The sequence below is a fragment of the Pelodiscus sinensis genome, chromosome 1, assembly GCF_049634645.1.
Source record: "Pelodiscus sinensis isolate JC-2024 chromosome 1, ASM4963464v1, whole genome shotgun sequence".
Classification (NCBI taxonomy): domain Eukaryota; kingdom Metazoa; phylum Chordata; order Testudines; family Trionychidae; genus Pelodiscus; species Pelodiscus sinensis.
Genome location: NC_134711.1, coordinates 299054245 through 299068813, shown reverse-complemented (window position 1 = coordinate 299068813; position 14569 = coordinate 299054245). Strand labels below are relative to the sequence as shown.

Genomic DNA, 14569 nt, shown 5'->3' with positions numbered 1-14569 from the left:
CGGCAAGATGCAAATGAAGCCCGGGAAATTCAAATCCTGGGCTTCATTTGCAACTTCGGTTCGAACTAGGGTGGTAGTGTAGACATACCCTCTTTGATCCAGCCCAGCTGGAGTGTGGTGCAACCTCAGCTGGCTGAACGCCGCAACCAGCTGGTCTGGAGGAAAGAGAGGCAGTTCCCCCCTGTGCCCAACGGGGCTGGAGCCAGCCTTGGGCAGCGCTGGGCTCTGCCTGCCCCAACCCCATCACCTCTGCTGGCAAGCGAAGGGTTGGACCAGACAGGGAAGTGACTCTGCCCCCTGTCTCCTTGCCCTAGGGCTACCTCCAGGAGGCTGCAAGTCCCAGCGCTGCTGCTTTGCCTGTGAGTGCGCTGGGAACATAGGGATGTGGAGGAAGGGGAGGAAGGGGTGAGGGAGGATGTGGGGGAAGGATGGGAGGAGGCAGGGATTGCACTGAGGGGCATGGGGCGATGCAGGGGATCAGGCTGGGGAGGGATCATGCGGCTGAGAGGAGCAAGGCTGGAGTAGAAGGAAGATGTGAGGGGGGGATACAATTTTACTTTGCAGAAGCTGCAGTTTCCTTTACTCCCCACTTTGCCTCCCTCCCCAGCTAGCAATTTAGCTGCATTCTCACCCTTTCACCTTTTCTGCATTAATGCCCCAACCCTCTCCCTCCCCCAAACTCCTTCTCATACTCCCATCCCACTCCTGCTGCCAAACTCCCTTCCAGACCCTGCCCTCTCCTCACTCCATCCTATCCCACTTGCTGGCAACCCTGTCCCATACATTGAGCCTCTCATTTCTGTGCCCATCACAGAGCCTAAAGGGGTCCACAAAATCCACTAACCTTGGAACCCCAGAAAAGTAAATCTGGCCTATGGGAAGCCCTGAACCTCTGTCCTCCCTGTCCCTCCTCCCCCTCTCCCAGTGGGGGCTGGAGCGCCAGAAGAGTGAGGTGTCTCAGTTGGGGCCACATCAGTGAGGGTCGGGGGGGTTGAGAGGTTTTTTTGCTTCTGACTTGTGTGGTCCCCAAACGATTTTTCTGTGGATCAGTGGCGCTCGACCCAAAAAAGTTTTCCTACTCTGGCCATAAATAAAGAAAACATTGAAACCTTTTGTGTTGGACATAATGTTTTACTTAATTTAAAATGAAGTTTGATAAACTAACGTGAGAAAATTAAAACACTTAATCAGTTAATAATTTAAATTCTCTCTAGCTGCAGCACTAGCAAAATGGCTTGGGTATAATTATCCACTAACCCACTCACTAATTAACAGTGAGTTTCCATTAGCAACGAGTAATCCGCGGAAAGGTTTGGAGAGCGTGGGGCCTCAAGAAAAGGGTGGGGTCTCAGGGAAGTGAGAGGAGTAGATCCTGGCTTGCCCTGACATTTAAAAAGTGTTCTTGGGTATAAAAGGTTGGAGACCACTGAATTAGGGCCATTAAATAATCTAAGCCCTGAATCTGTCAATTCAGCCAGGTATGTAGATAGCTAAGTCCCCTAAGCCCCATTCCATGTGAAAATAATTTACAGTCCAAATGCTGATTATTGTGGAGATGCAGTTAAACTGTGCACACACCCCAGTCTCCCAGCCACATATCACCAAAATACAATTCTAATGGGTGAAAAAGCTGTTGGTACAATGACTTGCAAGGCAACACTGGTGCTCAGTCATGTTGTGACTTCTTCCACAGAGGGAATTATTTACCAGAAAGTAAGGTCCTCTATAAGCTGAACCCTGAAAACCGAATGACATTCATAAAAGGCCCTACAGCCATCTGATCGCGGTGCAGAGGTGAGCAGGATGTAAGGAGCCCATGCAAGAGGCCTGCACCAGTCCAGCTTGTTGCAGAGCTATGCTTTTGGGGATTTCCCAGTACGCCAGCACAAGGAGCTTAGGGAGCAAGCCAGGACTGGTGAAGCCATTAGAACTGCAGAGGACATGCTGGAGCAGCCTCAGAACAGCTCTGCTGCATTCCACAGCCTCAGGGAAGAATTCCTGTCTCCACAGTCCTTGCCAGCCTCGCCACTGCTAAGTTCTCTGACTCAGGCCTTGGCCAGGAGAAAAGGATTTGCAGCATTATGGCAACTGGACTTCTGATTTGCACCTGGCAATGAACTCACATAATCTGGGATTGACATTTTATTAAAATGCTTAGGGTCGGATTTCAAAGGTATATAAGGTCCAGACAAGTACCTACTGGGTTGCAATAGCATCCAAGCAGGTTAGGTGCTAAACTCCACTGAAATTAATGGAAGCAGGTACTGAATCTGCTTAGGCACTACCAGCATCTGTAGGCACATACGTATCTTTGCAATGCGGGTCCTCAGGGCAGGGATTCTCAACCTTTTTCTTTCTGAGGCCGTCCCCTTAAAATGCTATAGAAACTCTAAATGCCTATGAGCCGGGAGGGGCCACAAGCCAAAAATATAACTTAAATGGGGGGGATTCAGCTCAAACAGTTTGAAACCTCTTAGGGTAGGGAGAGGTAATGTTCTCTCTCATCTTTTCCATCCACGTGCAGATGATTTGCATTCATGTGCAAAATAAAATGCTGATGTGCACTGAGGCATGTGGGAATGTGCACCACCAGTGGAAACCAAACCAAGCGTGAGCACTCTGCTAATCAGCTGGGTGTCATTCTCTCTCCTGAGTGGCCGTGCACAGACAGGGAGTAGTTCGGGGTGCAGGCAGGGGATAGATAGGGTGTGTGTGTGGGTACAGTAACAGCCCAGGGTGCAGGCAGGAGGCAGCTAGGGGCTGTGCACAGACCAAGGAGTAACTCAGGGTGCAGGGGCAGGTCCCCCGCCTCGACAGCTCTGATTGGCTGTGTGAGCACTCAAAGGGGGCTGGGAGCAGCCACATCCTGGGCACTAGCAGCAGCTGGAGGAATGCCATGGCTGCCTGCTCCATAGCACCATCCTCGTGCTCCCTTAACACTGCCTATGGGATCAGGATTCGGCCTGCATCCCGACGGGAGTCCTGCCGCCATTCCAAGCTTTGGCAGGGTTGGGAGCTTGGGGTTTCAGCCCCTTGCCATTCCTGGATTCAGCCCTGAAATGGGAAGCAGGTGCTGGGGCTCGGTACTCTAGCCCTGCCCTGGAGAAGGTATGTGCGTGTGCCAGGGCGCTGGGCTTCAGTCTTGTGCTGCTCCTGACTTCAGGCCTGCAAGGGGGGGGAGGGGATGCTGAAGTTACTATAGGCAGGTGTCTGTGTAATCCGTTTAGGGGCTCTGGCTCTCGACTGGAACACCTGGTTGGAAAGGGACCCTGGCAGTCCATTAAAAGTCTAATTGACAGCGCAGAAGGCTCTCTGCCTGCCCTGGCTCTGTGCGGCTCCTGGAAGCAGCTGGCTTGTCTCTGCAGTCCCTAGGTACAAGGAAGGTTCCACGTGCTACTGCAGCTCTGAGCACTGGCACTGCAGCTCTCACTGGACAGCAACAGTGGGCAATGGCAGCGGTGGGAGGGGGAGGGCAGTGCACTGAGTCCCCTGGCTGTCCTGAGCCTGGAGACCATACTATCATAACAGCCACTTCTGGGAGCCGCCTGAGGTAAGCGCTGCCCAGAGCCCACACTCTGTACCCACACTCCAAACTCCTGAGCCCCAGCCCAGGGCCCCTTCCTAAACCCCACCCCTCATCCCCAGCCCAACTCCAATGCCTCCAACCGCCGCTGGAACCCTCACCTTCCCTGCAACCCTAACCCCTACCTCAGCCCAAAGCCCCCTCCTGCACCCTTGGAAGCTTCATCTTTGGTCCTACCCTGGAGCCTGCATCCCCAGCTGGAGCCCTCAATCCCTCCCACAACCCAACCCCGCCCCATCTCCTCCCACACTCCAAGCCCCTCATTCCCAGACCCAGCGGAGTTCTCACCCTCCACACTCTCCCCCCCTTCCACTCCCCCTCCGCTCCAGAGCAGTGAAAATGAGCAAGTGAACAAGGGTGGGAGAGAGCAGTGGTGGAAGGGGAGGTGGAGCGTAGATGGGGTCTTGGGGAAAGGGCAAGGCTGGGCAAAGATTCTGCAATCAGAATGTTGGCAGCCCTGATTCAGTTCGAGATGAGTCTGTTATGACTAATATTTTATCTGTGTTTATTCGTGTTGCTGATAAACTGACTGGTCTCCACCTAAATTAATCTAAATTAACAGTAATGGCAGTTGAGACAGTGTCTCTCCAAGATGCTTCTATGCGTTTTCCCCCAACATTAGTTTGTTCTGAGAAGTGATGCTTGCACTTGGTTGTTAAACAGTAAAATCCATGTACTTTAGCGGCAGTTAATTTTGTTTGCTTTGTATCCCTTTTGCATTACTCAGGGTTTTTGTTTTTTCACAGCAAGGAGCAGATTCTGAACCTGTAAAATTAAGCAAAGGACCGTAACTTCCCATGTGGAAATCCCCCAGCTGAGGATTTGGCCTAAAGTTGTTTATTTCTTTTCCTATTCTTCAGCCAAGTGCGAAAGGCAAGCTTTCTACAGCAGCAGAGCCCTGGCCAGAAATAACTGCACAAATTCCAGAAGAGGCAAGAATTGAGTAGACGACTGGCCCCAGGTTTAGGAGAAGAAGGGGGTTACTTGTCAGCACAGAAGTTTGAACCATGATGACAGTGTTATTAGAATGAGCCATCAGCTTCACGGATGATCTACTATTGCATTTACTGGTTTAAATTACTCAAGCTGGACGACAACAGTTTAAACACCTTCCCACCCTGTATCCGCCCAAGTAACATTTGGAAACAACTACACGTTGTACCTCCCGCGTCCGGCAAGGAATCTGTCAGATCAGGGGAGGTCAATGTTGGTTCCTCTGTAGATTCTTTCACTCCACAAGATAAAAGTCTAGAACCCGTCTAGACTGGGCCAAATGGCAGAAAAGCCTCTTCTGGAAAAGTGATCGGAAAAAGCTACACAAATTGCGGAGCCCAATTTACGTAGTTTTTTCCGACAAAGGACTGTAGTGTAGACCTAACCTAGGTTACGAAAATCTTGCAGACCACTGGGATGAAGAAGGGCCACTCATGGGGCCCACTCACCAGCCTAGGCTACCCATCGCTGATTTAGTCCCAAGTGTCTAGTCAACCTCCTTCATGCAAAACTTCCACTGACATTCCAGAGATTTCTGCTTTGAGCACTGACTGAGTGCCCACTTGGCAAAGCCTTGGAATTTGGCCCACAATGGCCATGCATGAACCTCCCAGCGTCCCTGAAAATGGATCAACTTCAATAAGTAAATGTGAGCAGAGGAGAGAAGAAATGCTGTGACATACTTGTCTCGAAATGAAGTGTTGGACATGTTATAGATGTCATCGATGGTGAGGTTCCAATTTTTGATTGATCCCTTCACGAAGCCGGACACCATAACGAAGCCCAGGACGAGAACATTGATACAGGTGAATATTTTGTTAACCAATGCAGATTCTTTCACTCCACAAGATAAAAGCCCTGGAAAAATTACAAAAAAGACACTCCTTCAACAGGGCCCAGCCACAAGAGAGTAAGGAAAGCCCTGACTTTTTGTGTGTCTCTCTCTCATTGCATTACTATACTAATAAAATGTCATTTAAGAGGTTTACATAGCAGTTGCCTGGACTCTTGACGCTGGAACTCTGCTAGGTTGTGTAAAAGTCTTGTAAGACAACAGAGGGCCCAATCCTGCAAACGCTTTTTCTTCCCCCATGAAAGCAGTGTTATTAAAGTCAAGAAGACCGAGCCCTTAGTAACTACAAATTCCATCCAGAGACCACAGATCAGCTGAGCTCTAGGTCTTGGAGAAAGCATCATGGGTGGGTTTTGTGAAATAGTTCACTGTGGTCATGCAAGCCCTGGCTAAAGCACAGAAGTCACCAATACTTCCACAGTTCTTTGGGAAGATGGGCAGGCATCATGCCAGTGCAGGGATCAGACACACAAGACACACATCAATTACGTGGCGCTTAAATTGAACAATCAGACCTGGGGAAGATTCAGAGCCCAGTGTAGCCAAGGGGAGCTCTGGCATTGAATTCTCTGGGAGTGTAATTTTAGCCCATTTAATAATAAACTTTCAGCTTGCTGAATAACATATGAAGTGCCAGCAATAAGGACAAGGAGTCAGCACTCTACATTCAGGGTAACAGATTTTGTTTTCTTTTTCAAACTTTAGCTATTAACTAGCATTCCTACTCCCTTGCTTGCTGTTTAAAAAAGAGGTTACTTGTGTTCCCACAATCTAACATGCAGTCTTAGTGATAAATACCAACATGAGGCGTGAGCAGTGTTTAATTTGTAATGAAAGAGATGGTGGGGCTCAAGCCATTTTTTTACATTGATCACTAAGGCTACGATTTTGCATGGAGGTCATGGAAGTCACAGAATCCATGAGATCCAGAGACCTCCATGACTCCAGCCTGTGGTGACAGGGAACTTCACGGGAGCTGGCAGCAGGGGTACTTCTCCGCACCAGGCTGCTGTGGGCAGCCAGGAGACCTCACAGCTCCCCACTGCTAGAGGAGGCACCCTCACAGCTCCCCACTGCTAGAGAAGGTAGGGGGTGCTCCCAGAAGTTTCTAACTGCTATGGGTGGCAGGGGGGGTATCCTGGAGCTACAAGCCCCTGTGAGCAGCAGGGTGAGCCCAGAACTCTGGGCTACTGCAAGCAACAAGGGAGATTTGAGTCACTGCAGGTGGAGTTCTGTAGCTCCTGATGGGGAGACCTGCTGCTCCCTGCCACCTTGAGTGGTGGGGTACCCCAAGCCTGCAAGTCCCCTCAGACTGTGAAGATCTCTGGAGCTCACAGCTGCCCAGTAGTCCCCCATTTTGTCTCAGATATTTTTAGTAAATGTCAGGGATGGACCATGGGCTTTCATGAATTTTTTTTTTATTGCCCGTGACTTTTACTAAAATTTCCGTGATAAAATCTTAGCCTTCTTCATTACCGATGCAGCAAGCCCAGAGGTGCTGGGGCTATGAACTGCTAAGCCTAGAAGTGCCAGGACTCAGCCCTGGCAAAAGCATTGGGTGTTTGAGGTGGGAAAGGAAAAACTGTGATGGGACCAGGATTTGGCCAACAATAAGTTTATTTCATTCATAGTTGTGGGATTCATAGATTATATGGTGAAAAAGGACCAATGTGATTGTCTAGTCTGATCCCTGTACAAGAAAAGCCCATGTTTGTATTTTCTAAATAAGGAAATAAGCCATGAAATAACCAGTGGACATAGCAGAAAATCTAGATAAAGCAGGGTGAGCTACCAGAAAATAGGGGACCAAAAAGCAGCTGATTCTCAAGAGTTGAGATAGGTTCAAACCACAAGGTTTATATGCATTGGCAGAGCTAATAGAAGAGCAGGGAGTGACCAATCGATAGGCTTTAGGTGCACATGTGGAAACTTTCACACGGGGCTGCAGCAAGTCTGCCCTGTATTCACTGGACAAGAGCAGCTGGGCCCAGCTCTTAGCTATTGTGTCAGTCAAATTTGGCCCAACCACCCGTCTGCCAAGCTGGGCTCAACCAGAATGTTGCTGTGATCCCATGCACCACATCTCAACATCAAGAGTAAGGAGCCAGGCCCAGCACAGGGGCCAGGAGCCATTACTACCACATAGTGTGGCGTGGACATGCTTTCCGATCTACCACCAATGACTCAATTGCAAAACCTAGCTTTATTTCTGCTTACATATGGAAATAAAGCTGCTTATTCATAAGCCACTAAGATTCAGCCATTTTGTAAAATTTTAAGAAGTATCCCATGCAGTAGAAAAAAGCTGCAGATGCAGTTTTACTCTCAGACAACGGTGCATGAAACACTACAGATAAGGATATTTAAGTAATTAGAATACTGATCCAAATCAAACACAAAGGGAACCTGAGAGGCCAGATTCTAATCAGACCGACCAATTTAAATCACAAGCCATTCCACTACATCTAGATTAACCAAGTACAAAATCTGCCAAGTTAAGATCAACCTTTCAAGCCCTGTACATGAGGGGTTCTGATGGACTTCAACAGGAGTTCTATACTTATCAAAGGGCTTGCAAGTTCAGGGCTGCAGGCTGAGAACCTGATAAGAATATGCTTCCTTCTAAGAGTTCTGACACTTCCTGCTTCTAATTAGACCTAAAGTATTGCAAGCAGAGCCTCTGTGGTATCATGGCACCTCTTGCCCACTAGGAAACAATCAGATAGGGTTGCCAGATGGTTTAACCAAATATACCAAACCTCCCCCCCACCCCCCCCAAAAAAAAAAAAAAAACACATCAGGGGAAAAATTCTGTTGAGTGGGAGAAAAAAGGGGGAAGACCAAAGTTGTTGAGAGAAAAAAAAAAAGACCCCAATAGTTATTAAGTAAAAATAAAATAAAATAAAATAAAACAAAACAAAACAAAACAAAACAGCATGGCCCCTTTAAGTGAGAGAGGGGAGTGGTTGAGCACTAAGACTCAGGGAAGGTCCCTAGGCTTTTTGCTGGAGGCCATTTTGTTTTCTTGATCGAGCCCCCCCCAGGTAAGCAAGGGGGTTCGGACGGAAGGGGGAAGGCTAGGGACTGGGCCCAGTTGCCGAGTGTGTCGTAGGGTTGCCAGGTGTCCGGTATTTGTGCCTCCTGTCAGGGAAAAATACCAGAAAATACCGGACATTTCAGGTGCCTGGTATTTTCTGATTTTTTTTTTTTACCGGACAGGAGGCAAAAATACCGGACTGTATGGGTCAATACCGGACACCTGGCAACCCTACACACAGGTACAGGAAAATGATTTCCTTTTAATGAATTAATGTGATGTTTGACAAGGTTTGAAAGGTTCAGTCTGATATTTTGGTGAAAGTTCAGTTGAGTTTTCATTTTAATTCCTGCTCTTGTTCAAAATACTCCCTGCAATCCATTCAAAAAATGAAGGCATGTTTTGAATATTATGGAAAGAGAGAAACCAGTTTATTTTTTATGCAGAATTATTTCTCTTGAGTCCGGCAACCACTGCTGCAAATTGAAGTCCACACATTTTAAAATAAACAGTCACACACTAGGTTATTACTTAGTCCCATCCTTTTTCCCCACATTTTCCTGGCCAATGTGCTATATAAACTGGCAGGTCATCAGACTAGGAGTTACAGTAACAGAACAGAGGCCCTCTGCAACAGTTTAAAAAAAAAAAAGCCCTCCATACCTATCTCAGGGTAACAACTGTCCCCGTCTTACTCTACATGACATAAAGAGTGATTGTTTCACTGGTGTTCCTGTAAACACCTTGAATGCTTCCCCAATGAAAGATCTTGTAAACAGGACGTGCATAGTCCGAACACCAGAGCAGCTAAATAGGTCAATCCGAAACTTGGGGAAAACAAAGAAGCCTTTAATAAATTGTCCAAAATAAATGAGGGTGTTTGTTTGTACACCAAAAGCAAACAATAAAATCCCAGCAACCTTCCCAAAAGGTTATACCTGTTAAGATGAAGATGATGAGAACAGAGAAGATGTCTGGATATTTCGCTAGCACCCCAGGAGCGTTCATGGTCATGTGCTTTTGGCAGAAGAGCTCAATATGTTTGCCTGTCAGTTCATCAAATGTCGCGCTCCATGCTCTTGCTACGCTTGATGTTCCTATGAGAAAACAGGAAGGACACACAGTACTTTTATGACTGGAAAATCTTTCTAAATGAGCGTCACTACTTACTGCTCCAGGATTGCTGTCATTCGATTAGCAGAGGTGAATAGCGAACCCTCTCCCACAGGTCCACTTGGGAGGTTTGGCTTCTATACAAACCCAAATCTCAGGAGACAACCCCTCTCACAGAAGGCCTAGCTTAGCAATTCCTTACCCTCCTCCCAGCAGCCTTCACACTCCCAAAACACCTTGCATTGAAACGGTTTCTCACAATGGAGCAAATCATGGACTTCAAGGGGTTTCAGTATTGTTAAAGTTGGTGTGGGAGGAGAAAAAGACCCTAAGAGGGGAAAAAGGAGGATGAGTGGATTAGCAGGAAAAGCAACTCACAGAAAGGTATAAGATATACCAGGCCTCCCACCTTTCGTTTACACAGTGTTATCCCCAGCGCTGCACATCCCTCAGCTGAGTAGGAACAGCTCCCACCGACTGCAAGGGAGTGGAAGGTAAAAGCAAACTGATCCCTGCTCTGAGAGTCAAACCTGGGATCCAGAGAGTCGGGGAGGTAAATTCTGCTCAGTCACACTGCTGAAAACCCAGAGTGACTCCACTGACTCAATGGGAAAGTGGGAGCCAAGTCAGTCCTTAACAGAGAACAAAGCAGGCCCCCATATATTTCAAACCCAATTTTTGAACAACTCAACCACTCCCATAGCTAGAGGTACTGCCTTGGAAATTAAAACTACAATATGGAAATAAGAGAAATCCTGGTGTGAGGCTAAACCCATGTTCCAGTTCTACTGTTTTGCGAGATAGATGCTGAAACACAGCTTGCAAATTCGGACAAGATAGAAATAACTTCAGAGCTTTTGAATCACTCCAGCATTCTTTCAGCACTGATACTGTAGTTCCTTTCCCTCTCCTGACCTTCTAAGTTCTTTCAGTGCATTCATGCTGTGCACATTCAAGGAGCTACAGAACAGACCAGTATTCACACTGGTTTTATCTATGGGTTTTTTTTAAATCTATATATTTGATACACTGGTTTAATCTATAGAACTTCCCCATTGCTAACAACAGGTGCAGCCGACCTAGTGTTGACCATGTTTGATCTGCAAGTATAATAGACAAGGACCAACATTGTTCAATGCCTTTCCAGTATCTGTAGCCAAAAACTTCTGAGATGTTATGTAGTCCCTGTGACTTCAATAGGATGAAGTGCAGCAGTGTGTACTACTCCAAGGAGTAGGTAGGTACAGGAAGGGTTAGGTCCCATCAGTGACCACTTAAGGCTCTAGCACCATTTTTCATGCAACTTTTCACCCAAACAACTTTAATTTTGTCTCTGCTAACATTGATGTGAAATTACTTTTACAACTGAAACTGAAATTAATACCAAGAATGAGAATTGACACAGAAATTCTCACAGATCCACTATTTAGCCAAAAAGATGTGAATGAAAGTCTTGTGATTATTGTAATAGCAGATCCTGTCTGGAACTAACCCCATGAAGGTGTGTAGGGAATGACAGGGCATAAATGAGTTCAAGCACAATGGGAAAGCAAGTGTAACCTCCGCCCAGCGTATGTGAACCAGGGATCTCTGGAACTTAATATAGGAGACTCTATATCTTGAGCTATAAAGCCAGCTAGTTCTCAGCTTAGGCTGTAGAGCTCTCTTGTTCTTATCTCTCGCTGTAAGCAGTCTAAATACCACTGCATGGGACAGTGAACCACACTAGGGCTACGTCTACATTGCAGGCTTCTTGCACAAGAACTGTTTTGCACAAGAGCTCTTGCGCAAACGGTCTTGCACAGAAGCACGTCCACACTGCCATGTGCTTTTGCGCAAGAGTGCCCATGGCAGTGTGGACGCTCTCTTACGCAAGAAAGCTCTGATGGCCATTTTAGCCATAGGGGTTTCTTGCACAAGAGGGCTTATTTCTCATGGGGAGAGGAATAACTCTTGTGCAAGAAGCCCTCTGTTCCGACGCTTTACTGTAAATTTACTTGAGCAAGAACGTGTGTGCAGTGTAGACACGCCGCAAATTTTTGCGCAAGAATGGCCATTCTTGCGCAAGAAGCCTGCAGTGTAGATGTAGCCCAAGTGTGTGGGTTACACAAGCTCCATATTACTTACATCCATTTAGCAAGTCATCACCCCTCTCTACCAGATGATGATGAACCTGCTTCAGCCTTGATTTAGGTGAACCTAGGTAAGGTCTTTAGCTCAGGCAGTAACGAGTCAAGCTTTAAGACCCATTCTGCGCAGGTTCAATCCCAGGGGGGGTCTGGTGATACAAGTCACTATTTCATCTTGTGAACAAGCTGGCAAAGAAGGAGCCTGGAGTAGGGCAACCACCCAGTCCAAATTGGGCAGGACCATGTCAAAACACAGAAATCAAGTTCTGGTTCTGGGCTGCATGACTCAGGGATAGGGTTACCAATTCTGGTTGGATGTATTCCCAGAGAATTCCTCGCAGTTTTAAGTAAAGAGATTAATCTTTTACTTCTGGAGACGTCAGGCCAACCCTGGAGGTCTGGCAACCCTACGCTGGGACAGCATACCATGTCCGATATTTTCTGATTATTTTACCGGACAGAGTGCAAAAATACCGGACTGTCTGGTACAATACCGGACACCTGGCAACTCTAACCTGCAGGACTAACCTGGCATGAGAAGGAGAGTAAGAGGCTACACCCTGCAATGCACTGCAGTACATTACTTTGTCCCCCCAGAGCAAGGAGGAAGTAAAAAGTGTGTGTTTTCTCAAGGAGTCACAAATGCTTTATAGCACTCCTCCTGGGATGTGGCTGCTATGCACACACACGAACATTCAGGGTTTAGAACGCTGGTTCAAACAAATTCAAAAGTAATATTTGAGCAAGATATTTTTATCAGGGAAATAGTTGAGCTGTGTATATTTAAGGGTAGTTTATAAGTGTTTTCCTTTCACAGTCCTATGGTAATAGTTCAATTTAATTTAAAGACTAGCTGTATATTACACAATACAAATATTATTGTTTTTATTGTGCCATATTAAAATAAATCATGCTAAATAGCCATTTATATGAAGGTTACGGTGTAGTATGAATGTTATAAGCAGAATTAAGGTATCAAAAATGCCAATCTAAGCCCAGATCCTATGATTAACTTTACTCAAGTGAGTCTTTCCACTGAATGTGATTGCAGGATCAGGACGATGCAACCCTTGTTAGCCCTAAATGTCCCTGACAGTTTCTGTTTTATTAGTTCCCTCATACTACGATGATAAGGGCTACACAAGTTCAGCATCTAAATAAATGAGAACTGCTAGACTGCAGAAGCCTTTTGTTTATTGCTACAATTAAACATTGGAGGGTGCATCTCCAAGAGGTAATTAACATTTTCCTACAAAGACAATCAGTTTGAAAGGAACTTATTTTGAAAATCGGGATGGGGAGAAAAAAGAGTCAGTTTGTTTGGAGTTTTTTAAAACTACATTATTCCATTCCTAACATCAACCCAATTCATAACAGACTGCTGACTTCTGGGCATCATCCCTTGGCATTCTCTCATTTCATATACAAAATCTAGAATGTAAAGAGGTTTCATATAACATACAGAATGCAATCAATACTAGCCAAGACAAGCAGCACATATGTCACCAAGTCTTTATCTGATCTCTGCCAGGCACCCTGGGAATCAGTTTCAGTTTTATTGGTAATATCACCCATAAAATATAATTTTAAAAAACTCTTTAATAATTTAATAGAAAACTGTTTCTCATTGTAGCTAGTGCAATTCTCTCAAATGGTATGGTAATTTCTGCCTGAGCTCCGGCACCATGACAAATGGCCCCATAATACACATGAAGTGTTTGATGACAATTAAATGGACAAATCTTTAATTAACCAAAATGGTCCTTTTTAAAACTCTGAAGTATGAACTGAGTTGTCCACTCAGGGGCCTGAATCATATGGCCTTCTGTGGTTAACAGGAGATTTTCCACTTCAAAGAGCTTTGGATTGGGCACTAGGTTGAAATCAAGGAAAGTAGGCACCCAAATATCTTTGAAGATCTGGGCCTAAATGCTGCAACCAACACTGGGCCTAAATCTGTGTCCATTAAAGTCAATGCAAAATTCTCACTCATTTCAGTGGAAGCAGGACTGGGTCCTTAATCAGCAAACACTAGTATAGATGCTGAAGCTGACACCCACCCTCCCCTTCCGCAAGCTAAGCATCAGCTTTTTTTTCCATAGCAGAAGGAAAATCCTGATTCCTGGTAGAGAGCTAGCAGGGCCTCAAGCCAGAATTGCACATATCATATGACATGGTAGTTAAAAGGAGCAGATGTAACAACCTGGCTCATATCCAAACTGTTGACCTAGAATATTTACCTAGTTCACAGAATGATGTGAACCTGCATTGCTGAATTTCTGGAACAAGCTCTGAAGTGCTCAGGTTGGGAAGCTGCTGCAGGTGTGAGGTATTCTGTAGTTTCTATTTTTATAACAATCTGAGTGTGCAAGTGACAGTTACTGAACAAATCAGGCTGGCAGTTTGGATGTATGCTACTGTATTTCTACATGCCCCTCAGTACTTACCAATCACATAAGAAAGAATTAAATTCCATCCAGTGATGAATGCCAACAGCTCACCCACAGTCACATAGCTATAGAGATAAGCAGATCCAGTCTTTGGAACTCTAGCACCAAATTCTCCATAACAAAGTCCAGCCAACACAGAAGCCAATGCAGCAATCAAGAAAGAGATAACAATTGCAGGTCCTGAGTTTTGTCGTGCCACTGCTCCAGCCAGTACATAGACACCAGCACCAAGTGTGCTACCTACACCAAGAGCTACCAAGTCAAAAGTGTTGAGGCACCTTGATAGCCTGCTCTCTTCTCTGCTACAATCCACAACTTTCCGGCGAAACAGTTGGTTTCCAAGATTGAGAAGTCTTTGGCAACCCATCTTTTTGTTGAGACCTGTAAGAAAGATGATGGATAATTAGTTAA

The 14569-nt window shown here is 46.0% G+C and overlaps 1 protein-coding gene across 2 annotated transcripts in view; it reads right to left on the bottom strand.

The window, feature by feature from the left end:
- Positions 1-14569, bottom strand: part of SLC7A1 (solute carrier family 7 member 1) — a 73372-nt gene that overhangs the window by 21044 nt on the left and 37759 nt on the right. For both annotated transcript variants that reach the window (XM_075919211.1, XM_075919210.1), the window contains exons 2-4: positions 14156-14539; positions 9405-9563; positions 5260-5434 (exon numbers count right to left, since the gene is read on the bottom strand). In XM_075919211.1, the coding sequence (XP_075775326.1) occupies positions 5260-5434; positions 9405-9563; positions 14156-14525 (704 nt within the window). In that variant the 5' untranslated portion in view covers positions 14526-14539. The remainder of the gene's footprint in view (positions 1-5259; positions 5435-9404; positions 9564-14155; positions 14540-14569) is intronic.